The following is an 18,653-nucleotide window of genomic DNA, read 5'->3' as shown; positions in this document are numbered from 1 at the left end:
TGTAGAATCGTTTATGCCATGTAACCCTTCAAGTTGGCGCAGTTACAGTAATTGGATCACTACAGTGTCATTCACTAAGACAAAGAGCACTGAATAACATCAGTTAGAACTACATAGAGTGAGAAACACTAGTAAAAAGTGACCACCACAACAATTGGCAAGTTCGTGACGCAAATACTTAATTCGGACATCCTGTGGTTGCCCTGAATATTTTCCGTGCCAACAAGCTTTTTTTATTTATCCTCTCAACCCCTGGCCTTATTTCCTTCTGAATAATACCTAGCTTTAAAATCCATCAAAAACTCAAGAATGTTGAAAAATTTTTTTCTTTCAAAAGAATTCATGAAGATGATCTTGGTGAAGCTTAAGGAATTAACACTCCCATTGTGCGCGATTCAAATCTATTCTAGCCCTAGTTTATTTAACCAATGTTGCTTCATACTACGCCTTCTGACCAATCAAAAACACTCGAGTATGAATCTCAGTCTATTCATTTATTAAATCACTAAAGACTTGTTTTTACTTTTCATTTATTTTAAGGCATTTTAATTTGTTTATTCCAATTAATGCTGATGCTTCTTATTAAATATTATTATTCCAAATAGAAAAATTATTTTTGACTTTAAAATGTAGGAAAAATATACATTAATCATTTTGGAGCAAAATACAGCTATTATTTCACTAGCAAATTACTTTTTGTGCATGTAAAATAAAAGATCCTTGAATTTTCACATTTTTTTTAAGGCGAAAGAATGAATAAATTAATTAGTAATATCGATTTTCAATACCTAAAACGAAGTTTTATGCGATAAATTAGATTTTCGTGTTACTACAATAGACGAGAATCCACTTGAAAGTGTTTGTTTTCAACCTCATACAAAAAGTATTTTTATTCCCAGCATCGTGATAAAATATTGGACACATTTTTTTAGCTCTATTCAATAGGAAATTTTTTTGACACACGATCTACGATTATTTGAATTTGTTGAATTGATCTATAGATGTGCGAATTTCGTTAGTCCAATCGATTTTAACCACATCACCACAGGCGTTCGACCTTTCCAGGGTCAAGGGCCATCGCAACATCTCCCTATCATCAATTCTCCCTCGTCTACTCTAACAATCAGTATAACGATAAGTGAAGAGAAGCGTTGCTGTCAATCTTCCATTATTCAGGCACAAAAGCTTTTTTCCATTTCTTTCATTTCTCTTGTTTCCATTACTAATACATTATTTCCGTCTTGCTTTTGACAAAACATCCAAATCCTCTTTACAAACCTTGTTCACTTCCTTTTCAATGAGTTTATATTTTTTGCTTCGCTGTAACTTTTCTGGTGCTGCATTCGTGACTTCAAGTTTACTTCGCTGCTGCTCTGCAACTCGTAATTTTGTCTCAGCTTGTCGTGACTCTGCTTGATAAGCTTGGTAGGTTTTCATGGTTGTATGAAGCTCGTGAAGTACTCTCAAAATTTCCTCGTGTGTTTCATACCCAATTTCGCGACACTGTAATTTTAATAATGAAATATAATTTAACAATGTTATAATAAATCATGTTATTATTATCTTTTCTTTTATTTCAAATAAAAAAAACTGTTCATGCAATTTTATACACTATATCTTTGGATGCTACATAATAATTATAAGAATGTTTAAAAAATTTTAAAGCTTTGAAAAATTATTAAATTGAAAGAAATTAATTTTTTATAACTAACTGTTCTATAAATATCATGTATCATTAGACAGAAATAAATATTTGTAATTATTATTTTTCTAAAGATGATAGTTTGACAAATAAGCTGATAAAACATGTAGATTAAAGTCATTACATTGTTGACAATGAACAACAAAGCAACAATTTAAGAAAAGTACTCAAGGTTTAATTAGAAATGTGTCTGGATGTTATAATGAAATAATTTAGTTAATTAGTCAAATAATCCACTTCAATAAAATAATTAAATTAACAACATAGTATATTATATACATACACGTCTGTATATACGCTGAACATCCTCCATAACTTGATTAAGTCTACCAACAAGATGAGTACTGTATACTTCAGAAAGCGCAGCATGATCCCTGCTCAAAGATTTAGTCTCATTGACGAGTTGTTGCCAGCAGGCATAACTAGAAAATAGCGGCCACTGCTCCCTCCTAATAAACAGACGTGTGAAAAAAATATTTTTAAAAGGGGAGAACGAAGTTGATCCTACTTCAATATATCATAATATATAAAGGGTGTGGTGGAGAGTATGCTTTTGATAAAAAAGGAAGCCTTTGAAGAAGCCTTAAAAAATATTATTTATTATATATAGAATAAATTACTTTTGCTTTTGCTCCTTATGCCTCATCTGGATGCTCCTTGCCATTTTATCAAGTGACTTGCTGTAATCGAGCTCTAGTTCCGCTCTTCTGCGGAAAAAGTCTTGTAACTCGGCTACCAGGGCCACCTGGGACTCCATCCGCACATCTAGACATCTCAGCTGTTCATTTAGCTGCAGTCTTATATCTATAACATCAAATAAAAAGCATTTGCATTAGAGTTTTTCCATCAATTTTAAATTAAATTAAATTTTATATTGTTATTAAAAATCTAATAATCATAAATAATTACTTAATTTTTTATGGTAAAAATGATAGAGTAAACTGGCATGTAAATATTGTGAAGTTTTAGATATGAATGTGAGAATAATGCAAACGTGTTAGGAGTGAATATCAATATTGAATTGCTTGCATGACAGCAAACTGTTAAGAACTACTAGATGTCATATCAGTAAAGCAATCTTATTAAGAAGTGTATAATATTATTCCTCTTGTTTTCTTTCATTTTTATTACAATTATATTGAATAAATGATTAAATCAAAGATCATATGACTATGAAATAAACTACAATAAAGTGGTTATCAGCTGTCTACAATCATAGAGTAATAAACCCTTCATTTAGCACAATTAAAATACAAATTTTGTCTTGTACTTTTTGAGATAAATAATCTCATAAAAAAAGTCATGAATAACTTTTTGAAAGTACAATAAAAACGTCTGCCTCTTTTCTAGAAAGCTTTTTTCTACCCTCAGGGTTTATTTTGCTCCAATTTTATTAAAATGTTTTTTTACTTCACCAAAAACAGCTTTCTTTGATTTATAAATTGTAATTCATATCTGAAAGAATGAACGTTTTGATAATAAATCATCTAAACGTGATTGGTATGATAGAAAATGAAGAAAAACTTGGTCAACATCAATTGCCCTAAACTGAATCCAAGTTGAGCTACTCAAGTCTATCATCAAAGCTATCAAAGCTCATGAAACAAGAAATAAACTTGAGCTTTAATGTTAAATTTTCAACATACATCGTTCCATCAATTGATATGATTAACAGTTATGGAGATAAAACTCTGAATAAAAAAGATGAAAAAGGAAATTTTTGATGGTATCGAAAAAGTTGGTGGCGTAACAAGACCTACAAAAAAGTTAATTTCCGTTAAAGAGGCGTTTCGAGTGCCACACATGTACACATATACCAGTCTCTGCAGATGGCATGTCCATCACATATACCCATACATTTAGTCAATATTAGCTGACAATGAAATTATTCCAAGCCTGTATGACAAAAGTACATAAATACTTAGCTGAACATAAGAACCTTTTCTAATAAAACCAACAAGATGGATCTAAATTCTAACTGGTAAAACAAATAAATGATTCTATAAATAATTTTATAAATAGACCAAAATTTGAGATGTTTCTAAAATTAACTTTTATCATTGACTTGTAATGATAATACTAGGGTTTATTTCATTCATTCCCAGGTGTATTAAATAGCAACGAAAATAAAACCAAGTAATTCATATCCTACCGAGCATACAAAGTAATATAAAAAAAAGGGGAATATCGAATCTATCGCTGCATTTATCCAACAACCAACTTCCGCTTGACTAACGGAATAATAATGCGCCGTCAGCCGGCATCAAAGCAACAAAAGGGGCAATGAACAACCAACAACGTCTGCTGCCGCTGGACTACTGTCTCTTCTCTCAATACCTCATTTTTTTTAAACTTTTGCTCTACACTTCATATACACACTTATATGTGAGTACTCCTTTCCTTTTTCCTCAACACTTGTGTCTCAAGACTTGAGACACTTAAATTTCTAAAATGAATCCATAAAACTCGGGTATTTCTCAAGAACCACAGGGTCTTTCCGGGCATCTATTTATACAGCAGACTTATTTTTTTCGGAAAGTTAGTCTATTTTTTTTTGCCTTGTTTATTTAATTATCAACATAAACATGATGGATATATTTTTTTTTTATTTGTTTGGTGACTTCCTGAACATTTTCCATCAGCTTCTTCCATTGTTATGATTGGAATTAGACGTTATTATTTATTGAATGTTTTCATTCTGCTTATCGGATACTGAAAAGTAAAATATTTAAGTTGAGTCTTCAGTATTTGAACTGAACTGACTAAATATTTGAATGTGATAATTGAACATGGAGTAAAATATAGAATTACTTGAAATGAATGAATGGAAATGTTATTGATTTAAATATGAATGAAGATGATTTAATTATATATTTTTTAAATTGTCTAGTTAATTTATTAATTAAATTAAATATTTATCCATTTATTTGTTTATTTTAATCAAAGTAAAAATATTCGAGCATTGATTAATGATGATATTTAATTTATAATTTATTTTTTCTAGTTTAATCAAAAAAGAAAACATTTTTTGTCCTATTTTTATATGATTACTAATCGGTCATGCAACAAAACCACAACTTTTTAGATGTTTTCTTTTCAACGATACTTTGTTACAGGAAGCTAATAAATCTAATGTATTATTAATTTAATATTATCCAACTAAATAAAAAATTTACTCTTTCTCTTTTCTCCAACTATTTTTATTTTTTAAAATAATTTTTATTGTCATGTACAAAAAAAAAATTAATTACTTGAAAGTTTGTGGTAAAAAGTGTTAAATATTTAAATGAAAATTTCCAATCATCAAGCAATTTTATATTCATGACTCATTGAAAAGAAAAAACAAAAATGGGTCAGACGAATTTCCTAATAATTGAAATACGTAATTTTGTCATTTTAATCGAAAATTAAAAATATTTCTTTTATGCATAAAACAAAAAAATAGTTGATAAATTTTAACTCCAAAATTTGTTAGAAAATATTCCATTTTTATCATTAACAAACAAACACTTGAAGAATTCAGTGATAAAGTATTTTAATTATCAACAAAAAAAAATGATAATGTAGTATTGCAAAAAGTATTCTAACAACAGCAGGCATCTGAACAATGTCTCCATAGAATTACAAAGCATACAATGCACATATGCGACGAACCATGTAACCGAGCTGGAATAAATATTACCCAAAAATATATATATACATATCCATATGATAGCCAGCTAACTGAAAAGGGTTGGATCAGCGGGAGGAGTTTAAACACAACCACCAGCTTAACATGTAGAAAAGAAATGAAGGGGGATCTCCAAAGCCATCATGAAAAACTCGTCTTTTCGGAATGGTAGTATATAACATCAGCATCAAACATGGTTCATAGCTTGTTATTTAGCTGAGATCCCACGTGGAAATCACTTAGATTCCTTTTTTACTTTTTCTTCTCTTACATTTTTTACCACACACATTCATTTAAATGTTCATCTTTGCTTGTGTCTTTCCTCTTTCTCCACACTCATTTGCTCTCTTTTTACACCCACACATCATTTGAACATAAAGGAAGAGAAAATGTGTCATCTACTTCTCCTCCCTTTCTTCCTTCTTCTAGTTTTTTTCCTCTTCCTCTTTCTTTCTTTTTTTTTTACCCCTTTTTAAACGTAATTCCATCCGCTCTGGAGATCATTCAAGGACTGTTACAGAGAATAAAGCACTGAAAATTCCTATTCTTCATCTCCATTTCATACAAAGATGTTTGTTGGTCATCATTGTCATCAGCATGATGATGATCGTTATCATCTGGATACCAAATGTCATCAACCTTCATCACTTTATCAGTTTCATTGCTTTAAAATAATTCTCTGACTCTGACAGAAATAGGACAAAGACAATAAATTGTTATTTGAAAAGAAAGTCAATATCTCTTATATGTTGTAGCTTCAAATACTAGAGTTATCGATTTCTTTCTTTCTGCTAACAAGTAAGCTACGAAATAAACCTATGATTCATCATGTATTTAGGAGTTTGGAGCAACAACCCTCGATGGTAGGAGTAATCTTAGTCAATCAAGGGTACATTTTAGGCTGAAATTCTCTCTTTTTTCTTTGTTATGGGTAGAACTTTGTTGGAGGAAACCTTTGACCTCTTTTAGTTTGGCTCAATCTGTGATGAGTAATGTTAGAGAGCAAAATTTCGGTTGGCTTGAAATATAATCTGCTTTGTGAGGTTTAGATTAAAGTTTTTTTTTTACTTTTGTAATTATATTGAAAGTTTGAAGTACTTACAATGGTTGTTGAAACATGTAGAATGCTTAGAATAGTCTTTTTTAATTTTAATTTTAAAAACTGCATGAATTTTTTATTTTCTAAAAATAAAATCTTTATTATTAAAATGAACAAGAAGACCTCAACCTAGATTAAAAAATATCTATTCTTTAATTTATTTACTTTATTTATAATCTGCCATTTTGAAATAAATAAAAAATACTTTTAACAATTTGTAATAATAATTATTTAATTATTACTTCATTAAAATATGTATAACATTTTTTTTTCTAAGAAAGAAGAGTTTTATTTTATTTTTAGAATTTTTAGGCCATTTGGTAACTGTCAAAAAGTTTCCCAATCATTTTTATAGCCAACATAACCTATTCGAAAATGGATTAAACAACTTCAAAATGGCTAATTTCCTTCAATAAAGCCAGCTATAATAATTTTATAGTGAACATTAAAAGAAAAAAATTACACTCAACCTATCCTGCATCATTTCAAATCCACACATTCGGGGAAAATGATGTATATCACAATACATAAAACCTGCACACATTTATGTCTGAAACTTTAGCAGCATTTATCTCAAAAATAAGTGATTTTACGCTGAAAGTAGTAATAACATTTTTATAGGGCATTTAGTGCTCCACAAAAAAGGTCTCGTGCTTTTATTAAATACTTTCCATCTATTCCAAGGAAATAACGTATTTCTATCTCCAGACCCATTCAATAAAAAAAACTCTTCAAGCTAAAAATAAAATCGTGAATAAATTGAGTCGGCAATTTTTACCTGAAACAAAACAATACCCATCATCATAAGACTTTTATTTTTGTTTAATTTAACAAAATTTTTTTACACATACCCAAAAACAATCATCACAAATCTTCGTTATCGACAGAACAATTGAGTTAATCTAGGTTATAAGTAAACATTGACGAATGTCTGAATGAATTAGAGAAACCAGACAATCGATAGCTATTGATGATTTAAAAAGTTTCCTTCCGACGTGTTTACTTGTTCTCATTGTCATTCGGTGCTTGACAATTTGCAATTCCAACTGCTTTCATGATAACAATCTTTAGTGATTCATCACAGGCTTCTTCTATCATGTTTTGCTACATCCAAAGCCTCTAGTCAATGTGTGTAGCCAATAAGATGGTTGAAATGGTTTATTCATGATTTTTTTTTTCATCATCATCATCATTTTCTTTTTCTCGTTCTTTCGCTTAATATGAAGGATACGCGATGCTATCAAACACCAAAGTCTGGACCCTTATGTATTCCTCATTCTCTACCTTTTTGTGAATGTTCTCATCCACAAAATTCTGATAATCCGTTCAGACCGTTCTTTCTATGCCTCATAAACAGTCTAGACTACCGAAAGACATACTTTGAAAGTATAATCTTTCGTTTTCCGTGTATTCCATTCAAACGGAATCATGAAACTGTCGAGTTAATGCAATACACCAGCCAAAAGAAATAACACTAACTAAAAATAATTTATCTAAAACCAACACAAAGTGTTTTTGATTGCATAAAAACATTTTAAATTCTTCTTTAGTTCTGGTTTTATTATTTTTTTTTTTGCTGCTTTCACACCTACTCATTTCCTTCAATTGTGTAATTTGTAAAAATTGTGGGGTTTATTGCTTGAAATATGACATTTATATTACTCCATTCAATACAAATTTTTTTTTTTTGAATTTCTTCTTTTTCAATTCGGTGAATATCAAAGGAATAGTTGAAAGAGAATTTTAGATAAAAATTATTATGGCGTTGATAATTAAAGGGTGAGTCCTTTGGGTTATTGATGTTGGTAATTTAGCTTTTTGAGCAGTGAAGTAGTTTTTTTTTTCTAACCCCACTGACATTTTGTGCTATTCTGATGATTAAAAGGGTAACTCTATGTCGTATAAGCTTTCATAGAAATCTAGGTGGGTGATAGATAAAAAAAAGTTAATGGCTATACATGAGGTACCACCTGAAAGTCGAGTTTGAAACAGCTATGCTGTGCTGATGGCTTTGGAGATCATCTAGCGATGTTTTTAAATTTAAAATAAAATTATAAAACAGATGATCAAAATTACTGAGTAGATAAGTAATATAATTAAGTAATTTTACTTGAATTTTTTTTGTTAATTTAAAAATACTAAATTGTTTAAATAAAATATTGACTATTGTTGAAATTTTATTTATTCACGTTCGAAACATGAATAAAGTTAGAAAATACTTCTGTACTCTAGAGATAGCTATGGTTACTAATGGATTTATCCACGGTCTTTATAATATAAAAGGATAATTCACTATATATTCTGCACCATGAAGATTAGATACATTTTATTTCAATATCATTATAGTGTAAAGCAAAAAATACGATATGCTTGGTGGAAAGTACCAGTTGGATTGAAAGAAAAAAATTCATAAACCGTTTGACGACTATTTTAATAAATTATTTTCAGTAATAAATAAAAGATAAACATCAGCAAATAATATTTTGCTAAATAATGTTGAAAAAACTATTCCTTTAAACTATTTTAGAGTCTAATTTCAATAGTACTAAAAATAAAAATGATTTGATTTATTTAAAATCATAAAGTACTCGTTTACAAATACTTGTGAAAATGTATTGTCATTCAAATTAATAATATTTGAATTTATCCCATTCTTATTCTTCCTTATTGTTGTACTAAATTTCACTATAAATATCCTTATATAAATTTTTCTGTCTAATAATGGTACTCGAACAATTCTCTTCATCAGCATTAAATAAAAACATTAGTCTCATTGCCTCAACGCTTTCGCAGAAAATTAAGTTAGAAATGTAATTCTTAATTCAAATTACTCATAAACTAGTCTCTAACAAATGTTTAGATGTGATTTACGCTTCGCGACTTGACTTAATAACTCCTAAAGTGGAATGCAATTTACTAAAATGAAAAAAAAAATAATAATAAAACCCTAACTAAAACAAGTCTATTTATATTTCTCACTATTAAGAAATTCACCACGTATTTTTCCTAAACACCAACAACAAAAAAAAAAGAACGCATAAATTTAACACGTTTATATAATACCTTTCGTCCATGCCTCTTTTTCTTGCCTGGCAGACGATAGTTTGAACATTTTATATTATCTTATTCCTTTTTTTCGAATCTTTTTTTCCAATCACGATCCAACGTCTTATACACCTCCCGTCGCTCAATCACACTCCTCGTCACTTTCAGACTCTTCCAAAGGTTTTTTATTTTCTCACACAATTCTCCACCACTACACACACTTATTTTTCCTTGCTATAATACTTTATAAAGTATTGAATTATTATGCAGCGTCAGGAGTGTCATCTAAAGTTTGTTAATTCCACCAAAGCTTTAACGTTCTTGTCGACATTGTTCTGTTGCCAATTTCTCAAGACTTTACGTCGCATTTCCGTCTTAAGGCATAGAGCCAAAAACTCACACAATTATAAATGAATTTAATAATCCACTGGAACATTATTATCGTCAAAGATATATCTAATACATCAACTTGAAAATTCAAATCATAAGTGCCACCATTTTTGATTTGTATTCCTTTGACATTGAGGTTATCTTAACGGACTTTTTAGCCATATTATTCCTACTGACAATCGGACGTACAAAAACACACGTAGTATCGATTGAAGATAATAAATTGGTTGTTTACAAGCTTTATAGTTGAGTTTTGTTGTGCTGAACGTGCTAATGCTCTCTTATTGCTCGAGGTCTTTTACGTTCTCCACCTGTAAACTCTACACTACACTCAAGATATCTGTCTGTATTGCATCTAGATGGTAAAATAACTCACTGATACTGACTCACTTCGCGAGAAAGGGGATTAACAAGGCACAAGAGAACGGACAAAATACGTCAAGACGCAAACGTGTACTTAAACATTCGAAGATCATTGGAGTTCTTGAAGGTATTAAGAGTTTTATTACTATTATGTGTAGATATATATATTTCTTCAATAAATTACACTTAATATTATTTATGATTATTATTTTTTATATTTTAACAATTAATTTTTGTGCTTACTGTTCAGTTAATCATTAAGATTAATTATGTTTGCTTTTGTTGGAATATTTATGACTAATTTTATTTGCTTTAACAAACAATCTAGACAATGTGACACTCGCCAACTGACTGATGTTTAGAAGAATAAGAGCCGTTTCTCGATGAGAATTAACCGCAATTACCGGACTCATACATTCGTACTAAATGAGTGTACTGGCTTGATAAATACAAGCAAAGAGAATTCAAGAGGAAAAGAAAATGAGGAAGAAAGAGAGAGAAGACTATTTTCGACAACCAATGGCTGCTGTAGATTGGAAATTTGCGACGAATGGAGTACAAGGTTTAAACGAAGCCGATTGAGAAATAGTGAACGAGCCGACAGCTCGAGTTTTTTTATTTTTTTATTTTTTCAATGGTAATAGACTTGTAATCGCACCGTTGAGACTAGATACTTGTTATATCGGTGTAGAAGTACTCAATAATTTTAAGGAAGAAAATGGAAAATTGTATATTGCAAAACATTACTGTTTATTGCTTTGAGGATATTTTTTGATGTTGTTTTGTTTTGTTATGAAATTTTATTTGATAAAATAATGTAAATAATTTATGTTATGAAGAAGAGAATGTTTTACAAAGTAGAGTTTATATCATAATTTATGGAAAAATATTTATTGTAGAAGTGTGTGATTGAAAAACCAGGTTTATTTTACTTCAATGACAGGAAAAAAACATTGTTTCATTTGCGGTGATGTGATGGTATTCATTAAAGTGAAATTATTAAGAAGAATGATTCAATAAAGGAATGTAATGTGGTTGGAGATAGAGATTAATTCTATGCATTTTTTTAGTTGTTGATAATTAATTAATCAATGAATGAATATCAACATATTTCTTAATGGAATATTATTGTTTATATGATGAATTTTTTTCATTTAATTCCTTTGCATTCTTTTGGAGATGAAGTGTTTTAATGATGAATTAAAATGATTTAGCTTTAAAAAAAATACTTAATAATTCAATGGTGTGACTATCGCTAAATATATAAACCACTAAATTATTGAATCATGTTTTATTTTAATATTTATAAATTGTAAGAAAATTCATTAATGAGTTAAAAAAAAAAAATTGTAATAAGGAGAACAATGGAGAAACACTGGTTACTCATTGTAATGATTTAGTTCTAATATTTCGATGAAATCAGAGGTATAATTATGACAATTACACTGAGATAATATTTTATTATGGAAAATGAACTTGTACATAGAAGAAAATATTTTATTTGAAAGAAAAAATAGTATAATAATCTTAGCTCCATTATAATGTATCATAGTTTCTAGTTTGTAATGTATATTTTATTTTGACATCAAGCTTAGTTTTAGAAATTAATTATCATTGATTTTCAAAATATATTCAAGTGTAAAAAAATTATTGGATATTAACTGTTATCTATGAACAAGTATTCATTTCTTAGTATAATCCTGTAAATATAAACTTGTAAAAAATGAAATTTCTCGAAGCATAATCAGAGCTACTTATCATAAATTATATTTGAATTTTTTAATTAATAATGATACAGTATCTATTGGTTATAAATGATTCTAACTAGATAAAATTCTGTTGATTTGTTACAGGTCACATAGTCCCAATCTCAACAATTCAATCAATTTGATCATAATCTCAAATATCCATTGAACAAATAGCTGAAATGATTGCCAAGATGAAAAAACAGTATCTACAGGATGATTTCAATGATGAATTGATGAGTGTTAGGGTGTGTTCAGTAATAAGTACGTAATTTAAAGCACTCGACTCAACTCGTGGGAGAATAAAAAGCAGACTTCTAATCAGATTAACTCGAAAGGTAATTATTCTTTGTTATTTATGTTAGAGACATATTGATGATACATTGACAGTGATAATAATCCAGGGATTGTCGACAGAGGCGCGAGAATTTTCATCAGATCGATCCGAATGACTGGAGGCAAGAACATGGAGATAGAGGAGGAGTAATTGGCGTTTGTGGCGCACCTAAATAATGTACAATGAAAGATAGGCAAGAGTGGGAATATGAAGTGAGGCAGGAATAGTTTAAATACGTCGAGAATATATGTACATATGTGCAGAGAGTTGAATAATAAACCTGGACGAGCAACGAGAAGAAAGAATAGAGGGCGGATTGATATGCAGCAGCATTTCTCGATCGACTTCCTTCCTGTTGGAATAATCGGGAAGGGGAAAAATGCTTTGAGCTCTCTTACCCAAGCTCTTTTACGCCTTCGGGCAACTCTCGCGAACCTTTCCAACTCGCTAAATTAATTCGATTGCGCACTGGATCGATCCTGACGAACAGACAAAAAAGTCACAAAGGAGATAAAACGACGTCACAATGAGAGAAAAGAAAATATAACTTTTTTTTATTGGCGAAATCGAAACCAACTTTTACACTGCCAGATAAAAAAGTCTACTTTTAAATGAAAATAAACTACTTCTGTTGGGAAGTTATGTTTGATTTCGAATTTCCCAATATGGATGTTTGATTTTAATTAAACATTTTATTTTTTCTACAGTATTTGATGACATTATAGTTTCAATTTAAATAAATTGACTCTTTAAAAATGTTTATTTAACGTTTCAAGTTGGTGGGAAATTATTTTTTATAATGATTCTTCAAGGTGAGATATTATATTTCCTTCTATTAAAAATTATTTCCGTATGATTAATCTATTCTAATAACCTTTCTTCATCTAAAAATACCATAGGCTCTTTGATGAATATTTTCTAATTGGATTATCTGCTTTTAGGTGTGGAAAATATTTTTTTATTATTAATATCAAAAAAGGTTAATCTTAATAAAAGGAATGTTACGTCAGAATGAATATTCATTTTAAAATACAAGTTCATGGCAAATGTTTCAAAAAAATATTCTTAACTACATCTGTAATAATATTTTTTTTAAAATTAATTGTTGGGTGTATTTTATTTATTTATATCAAGTAATCACACAAAGATTTGTATGATAATGATAATTATGTAGTTTTCTTAAGTTAGATTTTATAATAACTAATTCAAGTAGGTACTTATTTTGTTCAAGTACTTCTCATTAATTGAATTATTTACTTGAGAACAAAGTTTTTTTTTTGAAGTAAGTTATTTCAAGTGCACGACATAAAACACTAATTAAATTATAAAGCAACAGATATCTTTTACTGATATTTTTAAACTTTTACTCTATTTATAGTATCCATGTTCTTGCTAAAAAAAAATAGCATAAATAAAAAATTATTGTTTGATATCAAGATGAGTAGATTAAGAATATCAACTCCTCAATACTAGACAAAGTGTTGTGCTATGAACCCAAACAGCACTTTATCACTGAACTAAAGTCATTCTTTCTAATATTGTATTATTAAAATAAATAATATATAATATTTAATTTAAAAATAAATAGTAGATAATTTTAAAATAGTAGAATAAATAGTTAAAAATGTACTTTTAATTCAAATAGATTATTCTTTTCAATTTGTTGGATCCTTGATATGTAAATTAGATCCAAGGTTGATGTTATAAAAAAACTAATTCAATTATAATTGGTTCAAAGTCAAAAGAGCCATAATCTGCTATCCATAAATAAGAAAAAAAAATGACTGTCCAAAAAGGCCAATATTACTACTGATTAACATCATTATGTCTCCTTTTTAATTCATCAAAGTCTTGTTGGTTCGACCAAATAACGGGACAGACAAAATCCAGTTTGTTATTTCGGCTTTAACGATCAAGCATTACGTGTGTATAAATTCCCCAGTGTCCGACAGTTCGATTTTCATTAAATTGCCTTGTGTAGCTTGACAAAGGAACAATTTTAGTGATTAGTTGAGATGAAAAAAGGATTACGTTAAAAAGATTATTTAGTTGATCATGTAATAGAAGTAACATTTTAATGACATTTATCATCGCCTCGATTGTTATTTATAACCGACTAATTGACGGTCGTGTCTCATGTCGCATAACAATGGAAACCTTGCTTTAACTCTAAAACACTGCCGCTGATGTCGGTGATGACCAGTTAAGCGAATTTAGAAACTTCATTTTCACAAGCTAGACCCACGCTTTGCGTCAACTTTACTTAACTAATCCCTCCTCTTACTTCCTTCATCGACACTACTCAGAACTATTTATAAATGAAATTCAGGAGGACATAGTCAGTTTCAAGACTCATCTATCGTTTACTTTCCGGTATTAAATGTTTAAATTGACCATAAATATCTCACTTGATATTAAAGAAGCTTCTTTTTACTCCACCAATATTTTTTCTAGGTTTGTTCAATTATTATTATTATTATTTGTTAATATTATAAGGTTATTTATTTTATTATAATATAAATATTGAAAGTATTTTTTTTTTGTTTCAGGAAGTGAGAATGAGTTGGATGTTTATGAGTCATAATTCCAGATAATTTAATTGGAGTATCGCGAAAAAATTTTTATTTTCAAGTGAAAGTCAACTTCTTGTCATAAAAGCTTAATGATTGAAAGTTTTAAATAAAAACATGTGGATTTAATTGAATGATATATGAGAGTTGTTGAAGTACTTTTGTTATTAACTCGGTGAATTTTTTTTATTCTTATTGTTAAAAAAATATTAATTAGAATATTTTTAGTTATAAAACATTAAATTAAACAATAAGATAAATTTATTTGCTAATTTTATTTTATTTGTGATAACAAAAAAAAAGGAGTAGTTTATTACATTTTTATGGATTAAATGTGGATATAAAAAAAAAGAATTTAATTTTTAAATCGACCATATATTTTTAAATGGCTAATATATGATGGTAATTGTGCAGAATAACTAGTCCCTTGGGAAGAGGGTATGAGAAGCAGCATTTCACATATTAAATTCACTGCATGTTTTTCATTAAAATAAATTTATAGTATGCAGAATCTCTATAAGAGATAAATTATACTATTATCCATAAATTAATTAATATAATAAAATAATAATAAAAATTTAATAAATTAAAAGAAAATCTCTTTAAAGCAGATAAATGATAATAAACAATTAAATTTAGATGTAATCGAAATAATTATCAATTACATCCCAATTTAAAAAGTGTTTTATTAATAAATTTAAATATAAAAAATTACTTCATCTTGTTTAATGACTTTGTCAATGTATTCAAAGTACTTATTAACTTTTTCCATTTGTTAATAAGAAGGGTAAAAAATTAATTAATTACCCATTTCAATATTTCATTATAATTAATTCGATTTCATAAATTTCAAATAAAATGTCATTAATTAGCATAATTATAGTAATGTTAAAATATATTAGACATCATGAAAAATGTGTATTAATTAAAACTTGCAGTATATCTTTATTTTGTATAAAATATAACATCAATAAAAAAAATAATTTATTTAATCACGAGGATATATCGAAGCCTACAAAAGATCAGGTTTGCCTCTAATTAGTAAGCAAACCCTATTTATTTCTGTCCTTAATTGAATTTCCTCAATATACTCCAGAAACTTTCTATTAATTAGAATCTCAATATCTCTGATAGATATAAATACCATCAATAATCTATCATAAAACAAGTGTTTATTTGATTATTAGAACGTTGCTAATAAACTAAACATTTCCTAATTTCTTCTTATCAATAATTCTGATAGACTCTCGTACTTTTATTAGATTACATTAATATAATATTCAACATAAATTGTATTAACATGATATTAAATTGGCTTGCAGGGTAATTATTGATTTTACAAACATTTTAAGTAATCTCATTAATGATATTAATAAACATCTAAATATACAATTACATATTATTATTATAAATATGACTGTGAATCTAAATTTAATTATTATGCTATAGTTTTCTAATTAAATTCATTGTTTTATCTACTTAGCCTCAATTTTCAGCTGATTATTTTTGATAATGAGCTTATTATTCATCACTTACTAATATTTTATTGCAATGAAAAATTTAATATCTGCTCATGTATAAATAATAATAATAATAATTAATAATAAATAATAAAACTAAAGAAATAATTTCTAATGATATGTAAATACCTAATTATAAATAAAACATTTATTTCAAAATATTTATTTGTTTATTTAATTAAAAATATTTATTTTATTATTGTGATAATTATTATATTATTAAATCTAATGATTTAATTATTATTGTAAGTTAATTGGTGTGTTGATTTATATTATTTTCAATGTAATTTTGAAAATATTCGTACATTATCAAATAATCAATAATTTTATTAAAAAGTTTTCCAATAAATGAGACAAAATAGTAATATTTATGTTCCTTTCTATTGACTTGATAAAACTATTTCTTGAAAAAAGTTTATTGGTCAAAATTTATTTGAAGTCTGAAATGGAGCAGAAGTTGGATGGGAATTGATAGAAATATTTAAGTCGATTCTACATACTGTTTTCTTTCTTTTCTTTTAGAGAATTGAGGAATGAAAAATTTTTCAAATTATATGGAAATTTTATTTACATACAATATTCATGATTTCACTTATTCACTTCTTGGGTGAGTTAAGCAACACGCGATTTTCATATTATTATTTATTAAACTGGTTCATAAAGTACGAATACACTTGAACTGTTATTTTATATAATGTACAACAATCTAAATAATGTTCTTTCAAACTGATAAAGAAAATTATTTATTAAATGTTAATTACACTAGTGTAAATAAAACCAATAAAATCCTAGATAAATGACTGATAAAAGTGAGAATTTAAAATCAATTTATCTCTGATAAAACTTTTTTTTTTGTTTAAAAAAAAAAAAACTAGTTTTTGTTTGAATAATGATCACTATAAAATTTATGAACTATTAAAATTCAGAGCATTGGAGAAACAATGGATGAAAAAAAGCACGACTATTGTTTGTGAGGAAAAAATATCTTTGAAGTTCTAAAAATGTTTGATAGAACTTCCAAAAATATTTCCTAGAAATTTTTTCTCAAGTTTCCTGAGAGATCCATTTTCATTCCAAATTTAGAACAGTTCCTCAACTGAAAGACTTTTCTGAAATTCTTGTAGAAGCTTTATTTTACATTAGTAGTTATTTCATCAGAATAAATTCATTAAAATCAATCTATTTAACTTATTAATTAACAAATTATTATTATTTAATTAACCATTAGAATCATAGCATAACTAAAAAAATAAGGTTGACGTATTTTATAATTTTTTTTTTTTTTTAATTATTCAAACAATTTTTTTTATTCATTGTTTTTTTTTATTCACTAGTCGCAATATTTTTTTTAATTTTTTAATATGCAAAAAAAATTGTTTAAAAATGCATTTTTTAGGGTTTTTTCTTATTTTAATTTTCCAATATAAATAGTTATGTCATTTGTATAGATGTTAAAAGGCTTTATTGGTCTTTCACTCATAGCATATACAGAGAAAATTTTATAGTGATTTTTACTAGTCAATCTACTAGCGAAAAAAATTAAAAATTACTAGGTTTTTTTTATTTAGTAAAAATAGCTAAAAAACTTTGTAAAAATTCCTATTTTTATTGGTAGAAATTTTAAGAGAGATTTTTAGAAATAATAAGCAATAAAAAGTACTGTTCTGGTTGGTAAAAATTACCAAAATAAAATTTTTTACTATTGTTCTGTCAATAGATTGATGATCTTTTTTTAGCAAATCATTTTCACTTTTATTTAACAACTTTTTCCAGTCAAGAAAATTTATTCATAATTAATAAATTTCACTATGCAATAAAAATAATGAATTATTTTCATTGAATAAATTTTAATAAATAATTAAATTAACTGATGATTAATAAATCTTCTTCACAGTAAATTAAATCAAATATTTATTCATCAACACCTTCTCTTGCTAAAGTAAAAATCATCATTTAGAAAGAAAGAGTATCAAAGGAAATCCTAATCCAACTGTATTTTACTTTACTGTAATAATTATTCTTGAATAAAACAAAAATATTATCTCCAACAAATTAACTATAAATTATAAAAAACAACTCAAACAAAATCCCATTTAACAGAACTCTAATCACCTCCATCACCAATTAATCCCTTTTTTCGTCCAAACCACCTCTTTTTCTCCCATAATTCCAATTAAAATAAATAACCAAGTGTTTAAATTTATGCAAATAC

At 27.5% G+C, this 18,653-nt stretch overlaps 1 protein-coding gene and 1 long non-coding RNA gene across 5 annotated transcripts in view; one reads left to right on the top strand and one right to left on the bottom strand.

Moving 5' to 3' along the window:
• LOC118067394 (SLIT-ROBO Rho GTPase-activating protein 1-like) overlaps nt 1-18,653 on the bottom strand; it is a 47,987-nt gene that overhangs the window by 9,503 nt on the left and 19,831 nt on the right. For 2 of the 3 annotated variants that reach the window (XM_035084077.1, XM_035084078.1), the window contains exons 2-4: nt 2,323-2,506; nt 1,986-2,151; nt 1,279-1,503 (exon numbers count right to left, since the gene is read on the bottom strand). In XM_035084077.1, coding sequence (XP_034939968.1) covers nt 1,279-1,503; nt 1,986-2,151; nt 2,323-2,506 — 575 coding nt within the window. Of the gene's footprint in view, nt 1-1,278; nt 1,504-1,985; nt 2,152-2,322; nt 2,507-9,534; nt 9,753-18,653 lie in introns of those variants that run through there. The other variant, XM_035084079.1, reaches the window with a different exon arrangement.
• LOC118067400 (uncharacterized) lies at nt 10,264-13,136 on the top strand. Of its 2 annotated transcripts, none has more exons than XR_004690380.1 (4): nt 10,264-10,396; nt 10,598-11,694; nt 12,123-12,352; nt 12,419-13,136. It is a non-coding gene; the product is annotated as an uncharacterized lncRNA (long non-coding RNA). The 2 variants fall into 2 exon arrangements; XR_004690379.1 differs by having other exon boundaries at nt 12,432-13,135.

This window comes from Chelonus insularis, unplaced genomic scaffold, assembly GCF_013357705.1.
Source record: "Chelonus insularis isolate UGA/USDA-ARS -01 unplaced genomic scaffold, ASM1335770v1 contig_383_pilon, whole genome shotgun sequence".
Classification (NCBI taxonomy): domain Eukaryota; kingdom Metazoa; phylum Arthropoda; class Insecta; order Hymenoptera; family Braconidae; genus Chelonus; species Chelonus insularis.
This window is presented reverse-complemented; position numbering and strand designations above follow the sequence as displayed.